The 14657-nt window shown below is 51.2% G+C and overlaps 5 protein-coding genes; 3 read left to right on the forward strand and 2 right to left on the reverse strand.

Annotated features, from left to right (window-relative positions):
- Positions 1 to 4479: 4479 nt before the first annotated feature.
- GSBLH_T00003464001 (uncharacterized protein) lies at positions 4480 to 6207 on the forward strand (the record flags this gene model as incomplete). XM_013042222.1 has 3 exons in its annotated part: positions 4480 to 4605; positions 4636 to 4845; positions 4882 to 6207. 3 exons carry the CDS (start codon positions 4480 to 4482, stop codon positions 6190 to 6192), a joined length of 1647 nt encoding a protein of 548 aa, XP_012897676.1. The 3' UTR covers positions 6193 to 6207.
- A 27-nt stretch (positions 6208 to 6234) lies between these two features.
- Positions 6235 to 8008, reverse strand: GSBLH_T00003465001 (uncharacterized protein). XM_013042223.1 has 3 exons: positions 7911 to 8008; positions 7506 to 7876; positions 6235 to 7473 (listed from the first exon to the last, which is right to left on the reverse strand). Exons 1-3 carry the CDS (start codon positions 7993 to 7995, stop codon positions 6436 to 6438), a joined length of 1494 nt encoding a protein of 497 aa, XP_012897677.1. The 5' UTR covers positions 7996 to 8008; the 3' UTR covers positions 6235 to 6435.
- A 242-nt stretch (positions 8009 to 8250) lies between these two features.
- On the reverse strand, positions 8251 to 9635 carry GSBLH_T00003466001 (uncharacterized protein; the record flags this gene model as incomplete). XM_013042224.1 has 6 exons in its annotated part: positions 8251 to 8936; positions 8969 to 9178; positions 9209 to 9309; positions 9345 to 9372; positions 9410 to 9478; positions 9513 to 9635. The coding sequence occupies 6 exons, from the start codon at positions 9633 to 9635 to the stop codon at positions 8265 to 8267; spliced, it is 1203 nt and encodes a 400-aa protein (XP_012897678.1). The 3' UTR covers positions 8251 to 8264.
- Positions 9636 to 10058: 423 nt separating this feature from the next.
- GSBLH_T00003467001 (uncharacterized protein) lies at positions 10059 to 11182 on the forward strand (the record flags this gene model as incomplete). The annotated part of the gene is made up of 3 exons (XM_013042225.1): positions 10059 to 10447; positions 10479 to 10576; positions 10605 to 11182. 3 exons carry the CDS (start codon positions 10059 to 10061, stop codon positions 11180 to 11182), a joined length of 1065 nt encoding a protein of 354 aa, XP_012897679.1.
- Positions 11183 to 12640: 1458 nt separating this feature from the next.
- On the forward strand, positions 12641 to 14576 carry GSBLH_T00006660001 (uncharacterized protein; the record flags this gene model as incomplete). The annotated part of the gene is made up of 8 exons (XM_013042226.1): positions 12641 to 12703; positions 12737 to 12858; positions 12891 to 13041; positions 13086 to 13187; positions 13218 to 13484; positions 13513 to 13569; positions 13598 to 13684; positions 13716 to 14576. The coding sequence occupies 8 exons, from the start codon at positions 12641 to 12643 to the stop codon at positions 14574 to 14576; spliced, it is 1710 nt and encodes a 569-aa protein (XP_012897680.1).
- Between the last annotated feature and the right edge of the window lie 81 nt (positions 14577 to 14657).

The raw sequence follows: 14657 nt of genomic DNA on the forward strand, positions 1-14657 counted from the left end.
TCTTTGAAGCTCGCCACGCACTGCTTCTCCCCCTCCAGCGCGTAGCACCCCACGCTATCCAGGCCTCGGAAGCGAAACAGCCCGTCGCGCCGGCCCACGATCAGCTCGCCCGTGTCGGTGAGGCACGCGCAGCCCCGCCTGCAGCCGTTCGAGTCCAGCGAAGTGTACCGGCTGCCGCGCTTCGCGCTCGGCTGCAGCGAAAAAACGCCCGTTTCGCTCGCACTCGTCGCGTAGAGGAGGAGGAGGAGAGGCGAGGAATCGCTCTTCTGCGAGGACGAAGAGGCGTCGGAGCGGGCGAAGTGCAGACTGGTCACGGCGGAATCGAAGTGGAATTCGAAGGCGCTGGGCTGCACCCATTTGGAACGAACCAAATCGCCCTGGGAGAGAGAGAAAAGCACGGCAAGGATACCTTGATGGAATAGATCATGCCGCTCTGGCAGCCGATGCAGAGCGTGTCGTTTTCATCGCTCACCGCCAAGGCGGTGATTACCTCGACCGAGGTGGAAGGGGTAAGTTGGAGTGTGCGCGCGCAAATAGGGTTTCCGGAAGCGTCGGTAGTGCCCATTTTCCATAATTTAACCTCGTTCTCGACCTGAGAGGGAGAAACGGTCACTTCCGATAGTAGCCCCAGATCTTCGATCACCGTCTTGTATTTGGAATTCAGAAGCAGTGAACTGCGATACATATTCGCTACCGACTTAGATTTCTCGGCAGCACTTGGTTCACGAATATCTGTCGACGAGGCAAGTGTCAGCAAGATATTTGATGATTTATACTAAGCGTTACGTACAAAATAGGCAACGGTACGAGATAAGCAAAGTTAATACATCCTTTGTGCGCTTGAAATCGCCGCAGCGAATAATTCTGGTTGCAAATCGTGACACCACCCTCAGAATCCGAAAAAATGAGTTGACCATTTCCTCCTGTGACGGAGGTGATATCTAATGCCTAGGATCGTGAGAATGGATTCCGTTGAGGACATACCTGTGTTGCATAGAGTGGACTCGATGGACTCTCCGATTGCAACAACTCAGAGACAAAGAAATCGAATTTCCTCCACATTTGTCAGAGCTATCTAATCTAAATAAATATCTAGACTCAAATTGAGAAGTCTAAATCGATAAGTATTCAAAGTATCGCGAATTAGAACCGCGGAAGTGAGCCATTATTGAAAACACCAAAATTCTAAACCAGCTTAAATAGGAGTTGAATCTGAAATAGAGCAGATGTATGTCGGTAGGGTATTAGGAACCGTTGAAGAGTATAAAAGGAAAATGGTTTCGATGGTGTTGGATAGGCACATATACTACTCTATATTCGAGAAATGCATAAACAGGAAGGATTTATGACTCTTGGCTATTGGTGTCTACACAATAGAAGGATTTGTACAGCAAGCTTGTGTTCTTTCATTTCTGATGTTCGTAGAATCGTACTGATATGTTGAAAATACTAGTGATAGGTCACACTTTTGACAACCTTTGACATGCAAAGGATGGATATGCATGAATAATATCATTTAAAAATACAAATAAGTAATGATTATGAATCGTAAACCACCCGTTCGGCAGATATACCCACTTTTGTCAATTACGACACTTCGCACATTCTTCAGTTTTCTCAGTACGATTTCTAAATTAACTTTTGTTTTCTGATCAATTACAGTGGGAGGGAAAGTGTTGATATCTCACAAAAAAGTTAGCGGCATGGCCTTCGCAACAAAGGAGTTTAAGAATAGATTTGGTGAAGATATTGAATTGTCGAAAGCGGCTGGTGTCTATGGACTTGTTGACCAAACCATGTCTTTGGATGGGTGGGTACTCATTCTATTTGATGATGAAAATATTATTTCTGCGTGTTACAATAATGGAAGATTCAACGGCGAAGGCTATCTGCTTAGAAAGGAGAAAGTGTTGAAAACTTGTGAAAGGGGCATTAACCTTGAAAAAGTGACAAAATGCCAAGCGAATTCTGAGTCTGGAGAACGCTTCGAAGGACAACAGATCAATGGGGTTCCATATGGCGAAGGAATACTTTATGATAAAAATGGCACTGCTGTCTATTCCGGAATTGTGATTAACTGGAAAAGGGAGGGATATGGGGTGAGTTACTATACAAACGGGGCATTGGAATATGTGGGAACTTGGTGCAACAATACGAAGCAAGGCTGTGGAAATCTCTATTCCACGACTGGACAGCTGGTCCGTTCCGGTGAATGGGTGGACGGAAAGGAAGTGAATGGAGAGTACAAGGGGGACGGAAGCAATTTACACACTCGGGTGAAGACATTATCTCTCTCGAATAAGTGCAAGTTCACAAGGTTTAGTGTGGAGCACCTTCCTCTTCTTAAAGAAATTCAAATTGGAGAGAAGACGTTTTCCGATGCCCCTAACTTTAAGATAAGCAACATGAAGCACTTGCGTAGTATTCGAGTTTGTGAGCAAGCGTTTACGAGCGAGGGCGTGGAAACCAGTCCTAGTCGTTCGTTCTCAATCACAAATTGTCCTGTGTTGAGTGTAATAGACATTGCTCCAAACTGTTTTGGCGATTTTGGGGGTGATTTCGAACTGCAAAACCTGCCCCAACTAGAAAAGCTTCTGATCGGAAGAATTGGAAGTACTTCGATCAGTTTTTTAAGCTGCTCTTTTGTCCTGCGAGGTCGCTCTGCGCTTCCCATCTAACCCAAATAGACCTTCCCAACCTCCAAGAGATCGTTCTGGGAAAGCGCACTTTCCAGCACAGCATGAACACCATTTTAGAGAGTGGATTCCCCTTGGGTCTGTGAACTAGATTTGCCCAACCTCACCTCCATGAAGCTCGATCGCTACGCGCTCGAAGGCGAGTTCGACCCTCTCAGCTCTCTCGAAATGCGCGGTAGGAGCGTGGGAGAACGCCTTCCATGGAGACCTTCCCTGTCTCAGCCAGCTCACATCCAAGGGAGAAAGTTTCCAGTTTCCTCGTTTTGTGACGCTGTCGAGTATCCTCCAGCTCATTGCTCAGCGATAGACAGACCTTCCGAACTGCTTCAACGTGCAGCTCCCCAAGTCGTTTCGCGAAGTGATGTTCGCCTCCGTCAGCGGTACGCGATCCAACATATCTCTCTCATCAGACGTTCACTTCGCTCTCTCCTCCCAAGTGCCCCCGACCTGCTCCTCCGTGTTCATCGACGCGCTCGACTCGCGAACGACTCGCCTCAACCTGCTGGAACGAACCTGCAACCAAGTGGACTACACCGTTTTTGACTTTTCGCGGTTTACCCAACTCGAGGAGCTCTGCATCGCGAACAACAGCTTCCTGTTCGTCGACCAGTTCCGGCTCGAAGGCTTCCCCGCGCTGCGCGCAGTCTGCATCGGCAGCAACTGCTTCACCAAGGAGAAGTACCGATACACCAAGAACCTCGCGCGGTCGTTCTGCGTGCAGAAGTGTCCGCGGCTCGAAGCCATTCGGATTTATGAGCGAAGCTTCATCGATTATTCGGGCGAGTTCGTCGTGGCGCAGCTCCCCGCGCTGCGCGTGCTCACGATCGGAGACCTCAATCGGGACTCTTACAACTTTTTTTATTGCTCTACGTTTACTTTAAAGAGTAGCTCGCGCTGTTCGAGGGAGGACTCACACGCAGATCTTCCACAGTTACAAAGCGTCAGTTTAGGCAAATTTTGCTTCCAGAACTCAGTTCATACCATCTTTCAAAGTCGGAAGCAGGGGAAGCGTGGCATGTAGATCTTCCTCAACTCCAAAGCATTATGCTCGGTGAATGGGCGCTCTTCGGGTTTTGGAGCATGCACTGCTCTCTCAAAATGCAGAGTAAGTAGCGGTTGCACACATGAGAGACAGATCTCCCCTCTCTCGCAACTGTGGTATCCAATGGGTTTAGTTTTAAATACCCGCGCTCTGTCGTGCTGAAAAGTAGGGGTGGACCGTTCCTTCCAGGTAGATATTCCGCGGTTGAAGGTAGTCAGTTTACCTGACTCTTTCCGATGGGTTCGAGATAAGAATATTTCTAGTTGGGCTTGGTTCGGAGATTAAGTCTAGGCGATATTCCTGAATTACTTACTAATCTTGGTAAGCTTAAGGGATAGCTATGAGTTTGTTTCCATAAATATGTATTGGTTACATTTGTCGTTTTTTCAAAACGAGAAACAACGAAATCAACTCAAACCTTTCATACCTTTGAATCACAGGGAATAACAATTCCATAATTATTACCTTACAATTCATATAAATTATAACAGAGTGAAATGAATATCATTATACTAACTAAGTATAATAAAAATATAAAGTCAGTCAAACACCATTCTTTTTTTTAATGTGGTTTCGTTGTAGTCCAGCCAAATCAAAACTTGAAAAGGCTATAGAGGATGTTGAAAAAGCTCTTGAAACAGTTAAGCAACAAAAGGAAGCCGTTGAAGAAAAGTAAGATGCTTGGCTTAAATATCAACTAGAGCCCAAAAAAACAGAAACGAACAAGTTGACTTTTACAACATGGCTAAACGCCACAAGGTGAAAGGTGAAGTCGATAGTAGTTTTGAGATTCTGGAATTACCATTAGGTGCTAAGGATTGTCTAAAGAAAGTTGTGTCTCGTAAAAGAATGGCAGACATGCTAGGAGTAGACATTCCTGTTTTCTCTTCCCATTAGAAATATTTGACAAAATATGATGAATTTGAATTCTCTTTGGAGAGTGCCGAGGAAAGTCTGAAAATCGCTTTGACAGCAAAACAGGTGGCCAAAGCCCTTGAAACTTGCAAGAGGTGTAGCGCTGAAATGGAGGAAGCTATAGATAAAGCAAACGAACTAAAGCAAGTCATAGATGATATGGATCCCGATATGTTCAATATTGATGATACTGTACTTGCTTTTCCCTTTTAGTGGCTCATTTCCTAGGATATCGATTACTTAAAAGACGAGCTGTGCGATAACTCATCGAAGGAGATCAAGGAGCTAATGAACGGCGCGGTATTGACCTACATCAAGGAAAACCTTCAATCGACCGCCACCAAATTCTTTTTGAGCTCGTTCACCAACCGCTACATCAACAACCCCGTGTACGAGGACCACTACTCGACCTTCAGCGACGTTCTGAACGATTTCTGGATAAATCTCCCGAAGCTGGTGAACAGCCTGCTGAACAATTACGAGGAGCAGCTCAAAATCGAGGCGGCCTTCCTGGCCGACGACAGCACCGATCAGATCCAGCTCCATCTCAAAACCGTGCTGGAATCGTGGATCGACACGTACTTCCTGAAGCTGAACAAGGCAGGATTGCAGATGGAGATGGAAGCGGCGTGCGACAAGGAGTTCGAGAGCATGCTCAGCACGCTGAACGAGACCGAGCAGACCCCGCAGGAGATCATCCAGACGATGCTCAAGCGGATCGTGAAGCAGATGGTCGTCGTGTTCAAGCAGAAGTGGGAGAATCAGATGAAGGACCCCACCGCCAAGGCCAGTTTCGAGGACAGCTACCGCAAGATGATCGTCGAGCTCACCAATCAGCTCACGGGCGAGGCTCCCGACATTCTCGCCTCGCTCAATATCACCGTGCCCGTGCAGCCCCCCGAGCAACCGGAGATTCCGACCACTCCGCTCGCCCAGGCTGCCGTGGCGCGGACCGAAATGCCCAAGGAGCCGGTTATGCCCAAAGAACCGGAAATGCCCAAGGAGCTGGAAATCCCCAGGTTGCCGGAAATGCCCAAGGAGCCGGTAATGCCGGTGCTGCCGGCAGTTCCGACGCATGTTCCTGCGAGTTTTGTGCCGCCAAAGCAAATCCCGGTGGCTGAAGAAGCGAAGGCAGAAGCGGAAAAAGAAGAAGAAGAAGAAGATGATAATGATGATGATGAGTGTTATATCATGGTGGAACCAGAACCCAGGCGTCAAACCATCAAGTCCCTCACACCTTCGAGGAACCAATCCCCGATTCCTTCTCCTTCTCCTTCCGTGTCTGCAGCTCCAAAGAATCAACCATCCGCTATGGCTCCTCCTTCCGTGTCTGCAGCTCCGTCCTCGCTGCAAGTTTCGATGATTCAGCCTCCCACAACGACGACTACCTCCTATTCACTCGGCTCTGGGATGACATACACCATTTCAAAACCTGCCCGGATCACACCTGCAAACGCCCCGCCCACTCTTCAAAAACCCCTTTTCAGGCCAGCGCCCTTGGCGAGGCCGAGCTCCAACCGGAGAGTTTCCTCCTCGTAATGAGTGTCCTTCCTTTCCCTGTTTCCTTCGAACAAACACACCGCAACAAGCACAACACACTACTAAAACAACAAGGAAGCGCAGCCGGCGCTCCGCAGAACTTCAGAAAGCGTCCGCCCTTCGGGTTTGAGAAGCCTTCGTCATATGCTCTGCCTCGCAACCTTCGCCCTTCCGCCTCATCATTCAATCACCTTCGTTCCTGGCCTTCCTCTCTTTCTCTCTACCAGCAACGAAGGCTTAACCTCAGCATCCTCCCTTCTTCGCGGAGGCTCCCGACCGCTTCGTGACGCTCAGCGTGGTGAACTCCTCCGCGATGGTCGGGTGGATGCCCACCAGATCCATCAGATTCTGGTACGTCGCCTTGGTCTGGAACGCCAGTCCGAAGCCCTGCGTGATTTCGCCCGCGTTCGGCGACAGGATGTGGAACCCCAGGATCAGTCCGTCGTCGCGCTTCGTGATCAGCTTCGCGAAGCACACCTCCTTTCTCCGGTGCGGCGAGATCTGCCACTCCAGCGGAGTGAACTGGCTCACGTACACCTCCACGTTGTCCTCTCCGAACCGCTCCAGCGCCGCCTCCTCCGTCAGGCCGCAGTTTCCGTACTCCAGCGGGGTGAACACCGTCATCGGCACGTTCTCGTAGTCCATCTGCACGCTGCTGCCGCCGTACAGCCGCCGCGCCAGCAGCTTGCCCGTCTGGATGGCCACCGGCGTGAGTTCCTGCTTGCCGTAGAGCACGTCGCCGATGCCGTAGATGTTCGGCACGCTCGTCTGCTCCTGCACCGACAGGATCTTCCCGCGCCGCGTCTTCACGCCCAGCTGGTCGAGGCCCAGGCGCTCCGTGTCCGCGTAGCGGCCGATGCAGCTCACCACGGTGTCGAACTCCTCCTCGCCGCGCAGCTCCGAGTTCGCGAAGCCGCTGCCCTGGTACTTCACCAGGATGCGACCGTTCGGGAGACGCTGCAGCTCGGTGGGGACCGTGTTGTGCAGGAAGTGGATGCCCTCCTCCTTCATGAAGTCGCCGATCTTGTTCGCGCATTCCTGGTCGAATCCGCGGAGCAGGATCGAGCGCACCATCACCGTCACGTCGAAGCCAAGGTGGTGCAGGAACCCGGCACACTCCAGAGCGATGAACGAGGCGCCCACCAGAAGGGTCTTCTTGGGGGGATGGTCCAGCATGAACAGATCATCGCTCGTGACCGCCAGCTCCTCGCCCGGGCAGCCCAGCTTGTTCGGACGACCGCCCACAGCCACGATGATGCGGCGACACGTGTAGATGTGCTTCTAGAAATGAGAGAACGACACAAAACACAAACATCACCGAAAACGTCCGTGCCTTCCACGGTGTGCGCGTCCTTTACGTAGGCCAGCTGGTTATAGTAGGTGACGTGCTTCGACATCAGAGACACGCGGTAGTTGTAATTCAAGCCGCGGATGTAGTCCTGCACGTTGTCCACCAGCGTGTTCCAGTGGTGGTGAACCTCGGGAACGTCCCAGCCGAAAGAGGAAGCGTCGCGAACAAACTCGCCGATGATGGCGGCTTGGTGCATCAGCTTCTTGGGAATGCAACCGACATTCACGCACGTACCTCCGAGACCCCAAGTGGATCCCTGAGGAGAGGGCTTTACATAATCAAATAGAGCGACAGTGGCTCCGAGATCCGCGGCCTCCTTTGAGGCAGCCAGACCTAAAATATGAGAAATCCTACCCGAACCGCTTACCTCCAGAACCACCACCAATTACAATCAAATCATAATCGTATGTGGTCTTTCCGTCGTCAATATCCTCCTGATACGTCAGAGACATTGCGCGATTTGTTTAAAACAAATTGTGAGCGATAAATCAAAACAGAGAGATCCTTGATTACTATAAACAATTGAGATCAAATGGGGATAACTGTACAACTCTATTTCTTTGTAAACAAATGATCTGCATTTTACACTGGTTTCCCTTTTTATTGGAGAAAGAAAAGGTACACGATTCTACTTTCCTCACAATCTATCCCTTCCTTGTAATCCCACCACGACACACACACACACACATTCTTCGAACAAACACGCCAAAGGAGTGATAAATTACTGAGATCTTTCCAAAATCTCAGACACGGACTGCTTTCCATGAATCGCCCGGATCGTATCCGCCAACAGCGGAGCCACAGACAATTGCACGATCTTCTTGTTATCTCGGGAGCTCGCCGACAAGGGAATGGTATTCAACACCACGACCTGCTCCAGCACGGAATCGGTGATATACTGATTGGCGTTCTTGGAGAACAGTCCATGCGAGGCGAACGCGAACACTCTTCTGGCTCCGTGCTCCTTCAGCTGATTGGCCGCCTTGCAGAGCGTTCCCGCAGTGTCAATCATATCATCCACGATGATGCAATCGGAATCCTCGATGGTGCCCACGAGGTCCATCGATTCGATGAGTCCCGGCTTCGCTCTCTGCTTGATGATCATCGCCACGCCGGCGTCCACGCCGTGCTTCGCCATCAGCGCGTCGCGGAACTTCTTCACGCGGTACACGCCGCCCGCGTCGGGCGACACGATCACCGGCTTGTGCAGCTCCATCTCCGCGAAATAGTCCACGCCGACCACGCCGCCTTGCAGGTTATCCACCGGCACGCGCGGGCCGAAGAAGCCTTGGATCTGGCCGCAGTGCAGGTCCACCGCCACCACGCGGTCCACGCCCATCGCTTCCAGAAGACGCGCCACGTCCGCCGCCGAGATCGGCACACGGCCAGACACCTGCGGGTGAATGCATCGGGGAAACGGGGAACCTTGCGGTCCTGACGCGCGTAGCCGTAGTAAGGAATCACGGCGGTGATGCGGCGAGCGCTGGCGCGGCGGGAGGTGCTGATGAGCATCATGAGCTCCATGAGGTTGTCGTTGATGTTCGGCGGACAGGTCGATTGGACGATGAACAGATCCTTGCCACGGATGTCCTCGTTGATGTCGATCACGACCTCGCCGTCGGCGAAACGGCCCAACTAGGCGTCAGGGAACGGAAATAGGGGAACTCTGCAGGAACCCAACTGAGTACCGAGATCCTTCACGATCTCCTCCGCGAGAGGACGGTTCGAGGAACCAGAGAAGACTCTCAGGTTGCTCTTGATAGCTTCTATTCATAAGCAATCGGATGGCTCCAAGGCATACTATTCTTAGCCTCGCGAGACTGAGCAGGCTACATTGTGAGACCACTCCACTAACAAGAGGCTTACAGAATCAGCGTAAGCAGTCTTAAACGTCTGGTAACCAACGAAAGACGCCAACACCAAACCTCCGGCAGCCTAGTGTGTCAACCCAGGAGAACAACATCTGTACAAAGAGCAGAGAAGATTTGTTGGCTGTCTGAGGAATTGTGGTAGTCAAGGCCTTTTTTGCCACACCACCACAAATAGTAGATCTAGCAACACGCTGGAAAAGAGTTCTGCAACCTGCGAACATTGATAACGGAACTATGAGAGTGGAAACCGGAAAACTACAATGATTTTTGACCTGGAAAATATCTTGCCTGCCTCATACGATAGCGATTTATGTTGGGTTTTCTCGTCAGAAGCGCTACCAGAAATGCTTATACCCTTTGCAGATCGTTTTCTGCAGTACCTAGACATCTTCGGACCAAGGGAGTAGTCTCTCCAAAGAACACATATCCCAAAGGAATGGACGCTCCTTGCTACGCCTATTCGGATGCTCAGGAGGACGGCCAACACGACATTTCCCTTGTGGGGGAAGATGTTGCTTTTGGATCGATTCATTCATTGTTAGGAAATTGAAAAATTGCGTCTAGCGGGACAGATCGCCAAGAAAGTGAGTCTGTTCGCTGGATCGCTTGTAAAGCCCGGAGTCACACTGGATTGGATCGACAAAATGGTACTCGTCACATTGAGATTGCTTATTTTGCAGACACACGAATATGCTCTGAGTCTTGGGTACTATCCCAGCTGTCTAGGTAAGGATGGCTTCCCCAAGAGCATTTCGATCAGTGTAAACGAAGTGGTCTGTCATGCCATTCCCGATGACACGGTTCTCGAGAACGGCGACATTGTAAAGGTTGATTTAGTAATGTACGCGGATGGCTTCCACGGAGACACATGCCGCACATTCCCTTGTGGTGAAGTGGACGAGAAAGGTCTTCACTTAATCGAAACGACTCAAAAATGTTTGGATGCAGCGATCAAAGTCTGCAGACCAGGCCAAGATTACTACCAAATCGGTCACGCAATCCAGCAGCTAGCGAACAAGGAAGGCTTCAACGTGTATTCACTCCTCTTTTTTTGTTGATTGCAGAGTGGAGGACTATTGCGGCCATGGAATCGGTCGCTCGATGCACATGCTGCCGTACATTCTGCACTTCGATAACCGATATGGAGGCAAAATGATGGAGAGTCGCAGTTTGCAGTGCGTAACATCTAGACCAAGTGTTCACGATCGAGCCGATGCTGGTAGAAGGAAGCAACCAGGTGTACACCTGGGAGGACGGCTGGACAGTCGCGACGGTGGATCATGGAAGATGTGCACAGTTCGAACACACGATTATTATTCATAAGGATGGAGCGGAGATCTTGACATCGTCTGTTTGTAACAAACAATCAATTGGGGAGAGGGAGAGTGGCGATGATGATGATGGTGGGGATGATGATGACGACGATGATGACGGTGGCTATGATGACGAGATGCTTTCTCTTCGGTCGATCCTTCTAAAGGTACTTCTTTGTCATTGGCTGCTTGGGCAACTTGCTCTTGTTCTTGTTCCTGTTCTTGTTCCTGTTCCCGTTGGGAATCATCGGACGATGTACAGCTTGCAATGGTGGGGAAGAGAAGCATGTTGGACCGGTCGATGCCCAGTTCTTCTACCACTTCCTTCTTGTCTTTCTGCTGGTTCTGGGCGAATTTCAGCGCCTTTTCCACCATCCAATACTCCTTCTCATCCTTGTATTTATCCTCCGGTTTCTCGGAACGACTTCGCTTTCTACTCCTATACAATGAACTAAAACTCAACAAAGCTACTCCTTATCGAGACGATCCAGATTCCTTCGAATCGTCCAACACTTTTCTTCTTCCTAAAGGTGAGTACATCGACGACGCTCGCTACCCAACGCTTATTGTGACCGTTTACTCTACAAATAAGTACTGAAAAAGAGAAATCACCTTCGAAGATGGCGATTTAAAAAGTTTACATCTGCTTTTGCAGGACAATATCGATCCTACGGTAAAGAGTCAGTCCTAACCTCACTGTGTAATAGGCTTCGCTGCCGATCATCTCGGACAGCGACTTTCGCTTCTGCATTTCGTTCAAAATACTCTGAAATCATCAGTTCGAAAAAAAGATCTACATCATACGCTTTTCGCCTTAGTTCCTCATCCTCTGTCGATTTGTCCATAGTTCGATCAAGAAGAAATCTTCCGTTAAGGAGGGGTAAGATACTAGGGTAGTAACACAAATCTACTTTTTTTCTTATTTCTTATCCAAGTGTAAGTAGTGAGCCGAACTGTGACTTAAACGGCGAAGAGACGCCATTGGAATCGAAAATTCTCACAAACCTGTAGAATCTATGAGTAAACCAGAAAATCCAAAGGTATGCAAACCATCCCTCTTTCGCTGATCGGATAGGATCATAAAACCAACTATATGCTTGTTCCAGCCACTATTATAGAAGATGAGTCAAAGTAGGGAATCTCGAATCGAAATCAGTTTTAGGCACCATTCTAAGAAAGGATACAACCGAAGTGGGCAGCTCGCAACCCAGCTAATTGGTAGGAAGAGGTTATCCGCGTGGAGCCAGAATTGTGGATGGTGGCTATTATCTTGGCAATTTATTGTGACGATTCACGTAGTTGTGTAACATCCAGCTATCCTGACTACAATACTGAGGAAGGCAAGTTGATCTCCAAACGTAGCATGCTTCCGAAGCTGTAAGCGTTTTTTTTGGTGTTCGAACCCAGCCAATTCATCTTTTCCGAGAAATACTTCAGCGTCGACAAGTTCTTCCGTCCCTACATGAATGCGGAGGGCTACTTCCCCATCCAGCTGCTCTTTTATCTCCCCATCGTGCAGAGCTTCTCCGTGGATATGGAGTTCCTCGCTGAGGTGTTGAACGAGTCGGACTTCGCTGATGTGGACATGGCTTCGATGACCGTTCGTCCCTCGAAGAACTGGGAGAAGGTGGATCTGCTTGTTAGGTCTGAAGCGTAGTGGGTTCTGCCTGCCGCGACGGAGCAGCCAGCCGAGCAGCCAGCCGCGACGGAGCAGCCAGCCGAACAAACGACCGAGCAACCTGCCGAGCAACCTGCCGAGCAACCTGCCGAGCAGCCTGCGGAACAATCTGCAGAGGCGTAGTGTTCGAGGGCCGAGTTGATTTAGTGATTGTTGCCGTGTTTGTTTGAGAAAGCATAATTTGATTGTGTTGACGCCTTTTGGGTTTTTCCTGATTTGAACGAGGCGTGATACAATGGCTACGGAATATGAAATCATTCAACAGGAAAATGAGCTACTCCACAGGCAGATGGAATCGGTGCATTTGCTTTGAGTATTTTCTGATACCCAGATAAAAGAGGAGCGAGATGAAGCAATCACAAAGCTCGAAAAGATGAAAGAATCATTATCTGCAGCGGATGAACGAAATATGAATACTGAGCGAGAGTTGGAAGAAGCTCTGAGTGAAAACATGTAACAGATCTGTGAATGGCTGTGATGTCCAGACGACTTTATGAAATGGTGAAATCTGCACAGCCCGAGAAGTCAGAGAACGCAGTGCTCATCGGCCTGCAATCTGAAAACCAAAAACTCAAAGGCGTGATCGTGCGTTTGTATAACACCTATACCGAGGAGAAGCAGAAGTTGGTATCGCAGGTATTCCTATTCCACACGTTTGTGTTATTATTCTAATCATGTAGTTGGACGAATTAAAAACATCGCTTCGCACCTTTCGAAACGAGGAGCGATCCGAGTGCAGTCAGCTCTGTGCGACCTATCTCATGGAAATCTCCAACCTGCGTGTATGTGCATCTGCTCATCTCCATCTCTAGGATCAACTCACCGCATCGCAAGAAGCGGCTTCGCGGATTTTCGTGGACTCCGCAGAGCTCTCCTCGCTCCGCCAAGAGAACGACGCCAATCGCACGCTGCTCCAGCTTGACCGCGATCTCCTCGAAGAGTACGACGCGCTGGTTACCGAAAGCGATTCCCAGCTCACAGCCAACGAGAAGACCATCCAGGACCTCGCTCTCGCGCTGCGGCGAGCCCAGGAGGAACGCCAAGTCCTGGAGGACGAGCTGCAGACCTGCCGGCGCCGCGTAGGCCGTGGGATCCCATGATTTTGAGCTTCGGATGTTCGAAAGCGCGAGCGACGCGGGGGAATCGGCGATGAGCACGCTGCAGGTAGCGACGAGGGACGTGTCACACGAAGCGGTTGGAGGGGCTGCGCGCGGAGAACGAGGCGAACGGAAGGGAGATCGATCGGCTGCGCGGGGAGAACGCGCTGCTGCGAATCGAAGTTCGATCGGAACGTCGGTTGTGAAGCGTAGAGCTCGCAATGGGAGGTGAGTTTTTCCCGCGTGGAGTCGGCATTGCCGAGCTTCGTGTCGAGCTTCACGAAGCATCTCTCGGATTTGTCCGCTCTGGAGGAACTGGCGGCGATTTCTTCGCGTCTCGTGACCGGGTTTTTGGATCGTCTGGCGCCGTTCTCGCTCCCTCTCTACTCCTCCTTCTCTCGCTGCCTTCTCTACCTCACACAGATCGCCGACTCTGCCTCGCAGTGCTGTCTCCTCGCGCGGAATCCTTTCCTCACCCACGCCACCTACCTCCAACTCGTCGCCGATCTCCGTCCGCCCGTCGACCGCCTCCTCGCCTTCCTCCGCGACCTCGCCTTCTGGAGCTTCCAGTACGGCGCCGCGCCCTCCGGATCGCCCTGGGAGCTCGGCAAGGACGTGCTCAGCGCCGCCGTCGTGCTGCAGAAGTTCCTCGCCTCGGAAGGAAGCCAGGGCGACGCGATCTGGCGGCGGAACGTCGGGGTTCGCCGGTCCATCGGGCAGGTTCGCGAGGTCCGGATGCAGCTCCGCTTGGTGGCCGCGCTGCTGGCCGCGCAGCGGCGACAGGCCGGCGAGGCGCGGGAGCTGGAGCCCGCGGTGCGCGGGCGCGTGGTGGAAGCGCTGGAGGAGGTGCAGAGCGGCGTGAAGGGCGCGATGGGCGCGGCGGAGCAGCTGGACGGGAAGCTGGGCGCGCTGCGCGAGGCGATGGAGCGCGATGGGATGGCGGGGATCCCCGCGATGTGCGTGGAGGGGGACACGGCGCCGACGGCGTCGCCGCATCTGAGCTGTCTGGACAACAGCGCGCTGTGGAGCGCGGTGGCGGCGTTGAAGGGTGGGGCAGCGAGAGAGAGAGGATAGAGTCGTAGCGGAGAGCACGCAGTGCCTGAAGATGCTCAACGCCACCCGAAGGTATGAAGGAATTATGGGGGCGATGAAACA

Source organism: Blastocystis hominis (assembly GCF_000151665.1).
Source record: "Blastocystis hominis, Singapore isolate B (sub-type 7) whole genome shotgun sequence assembly, scaffold_3".
In the NCBI taxonomy this organism is placed as follows: domain Eukaryota; class Bigyra; order Opalinata; family Blastocystidae; genus Blastocystis; species Blastocystis hominis.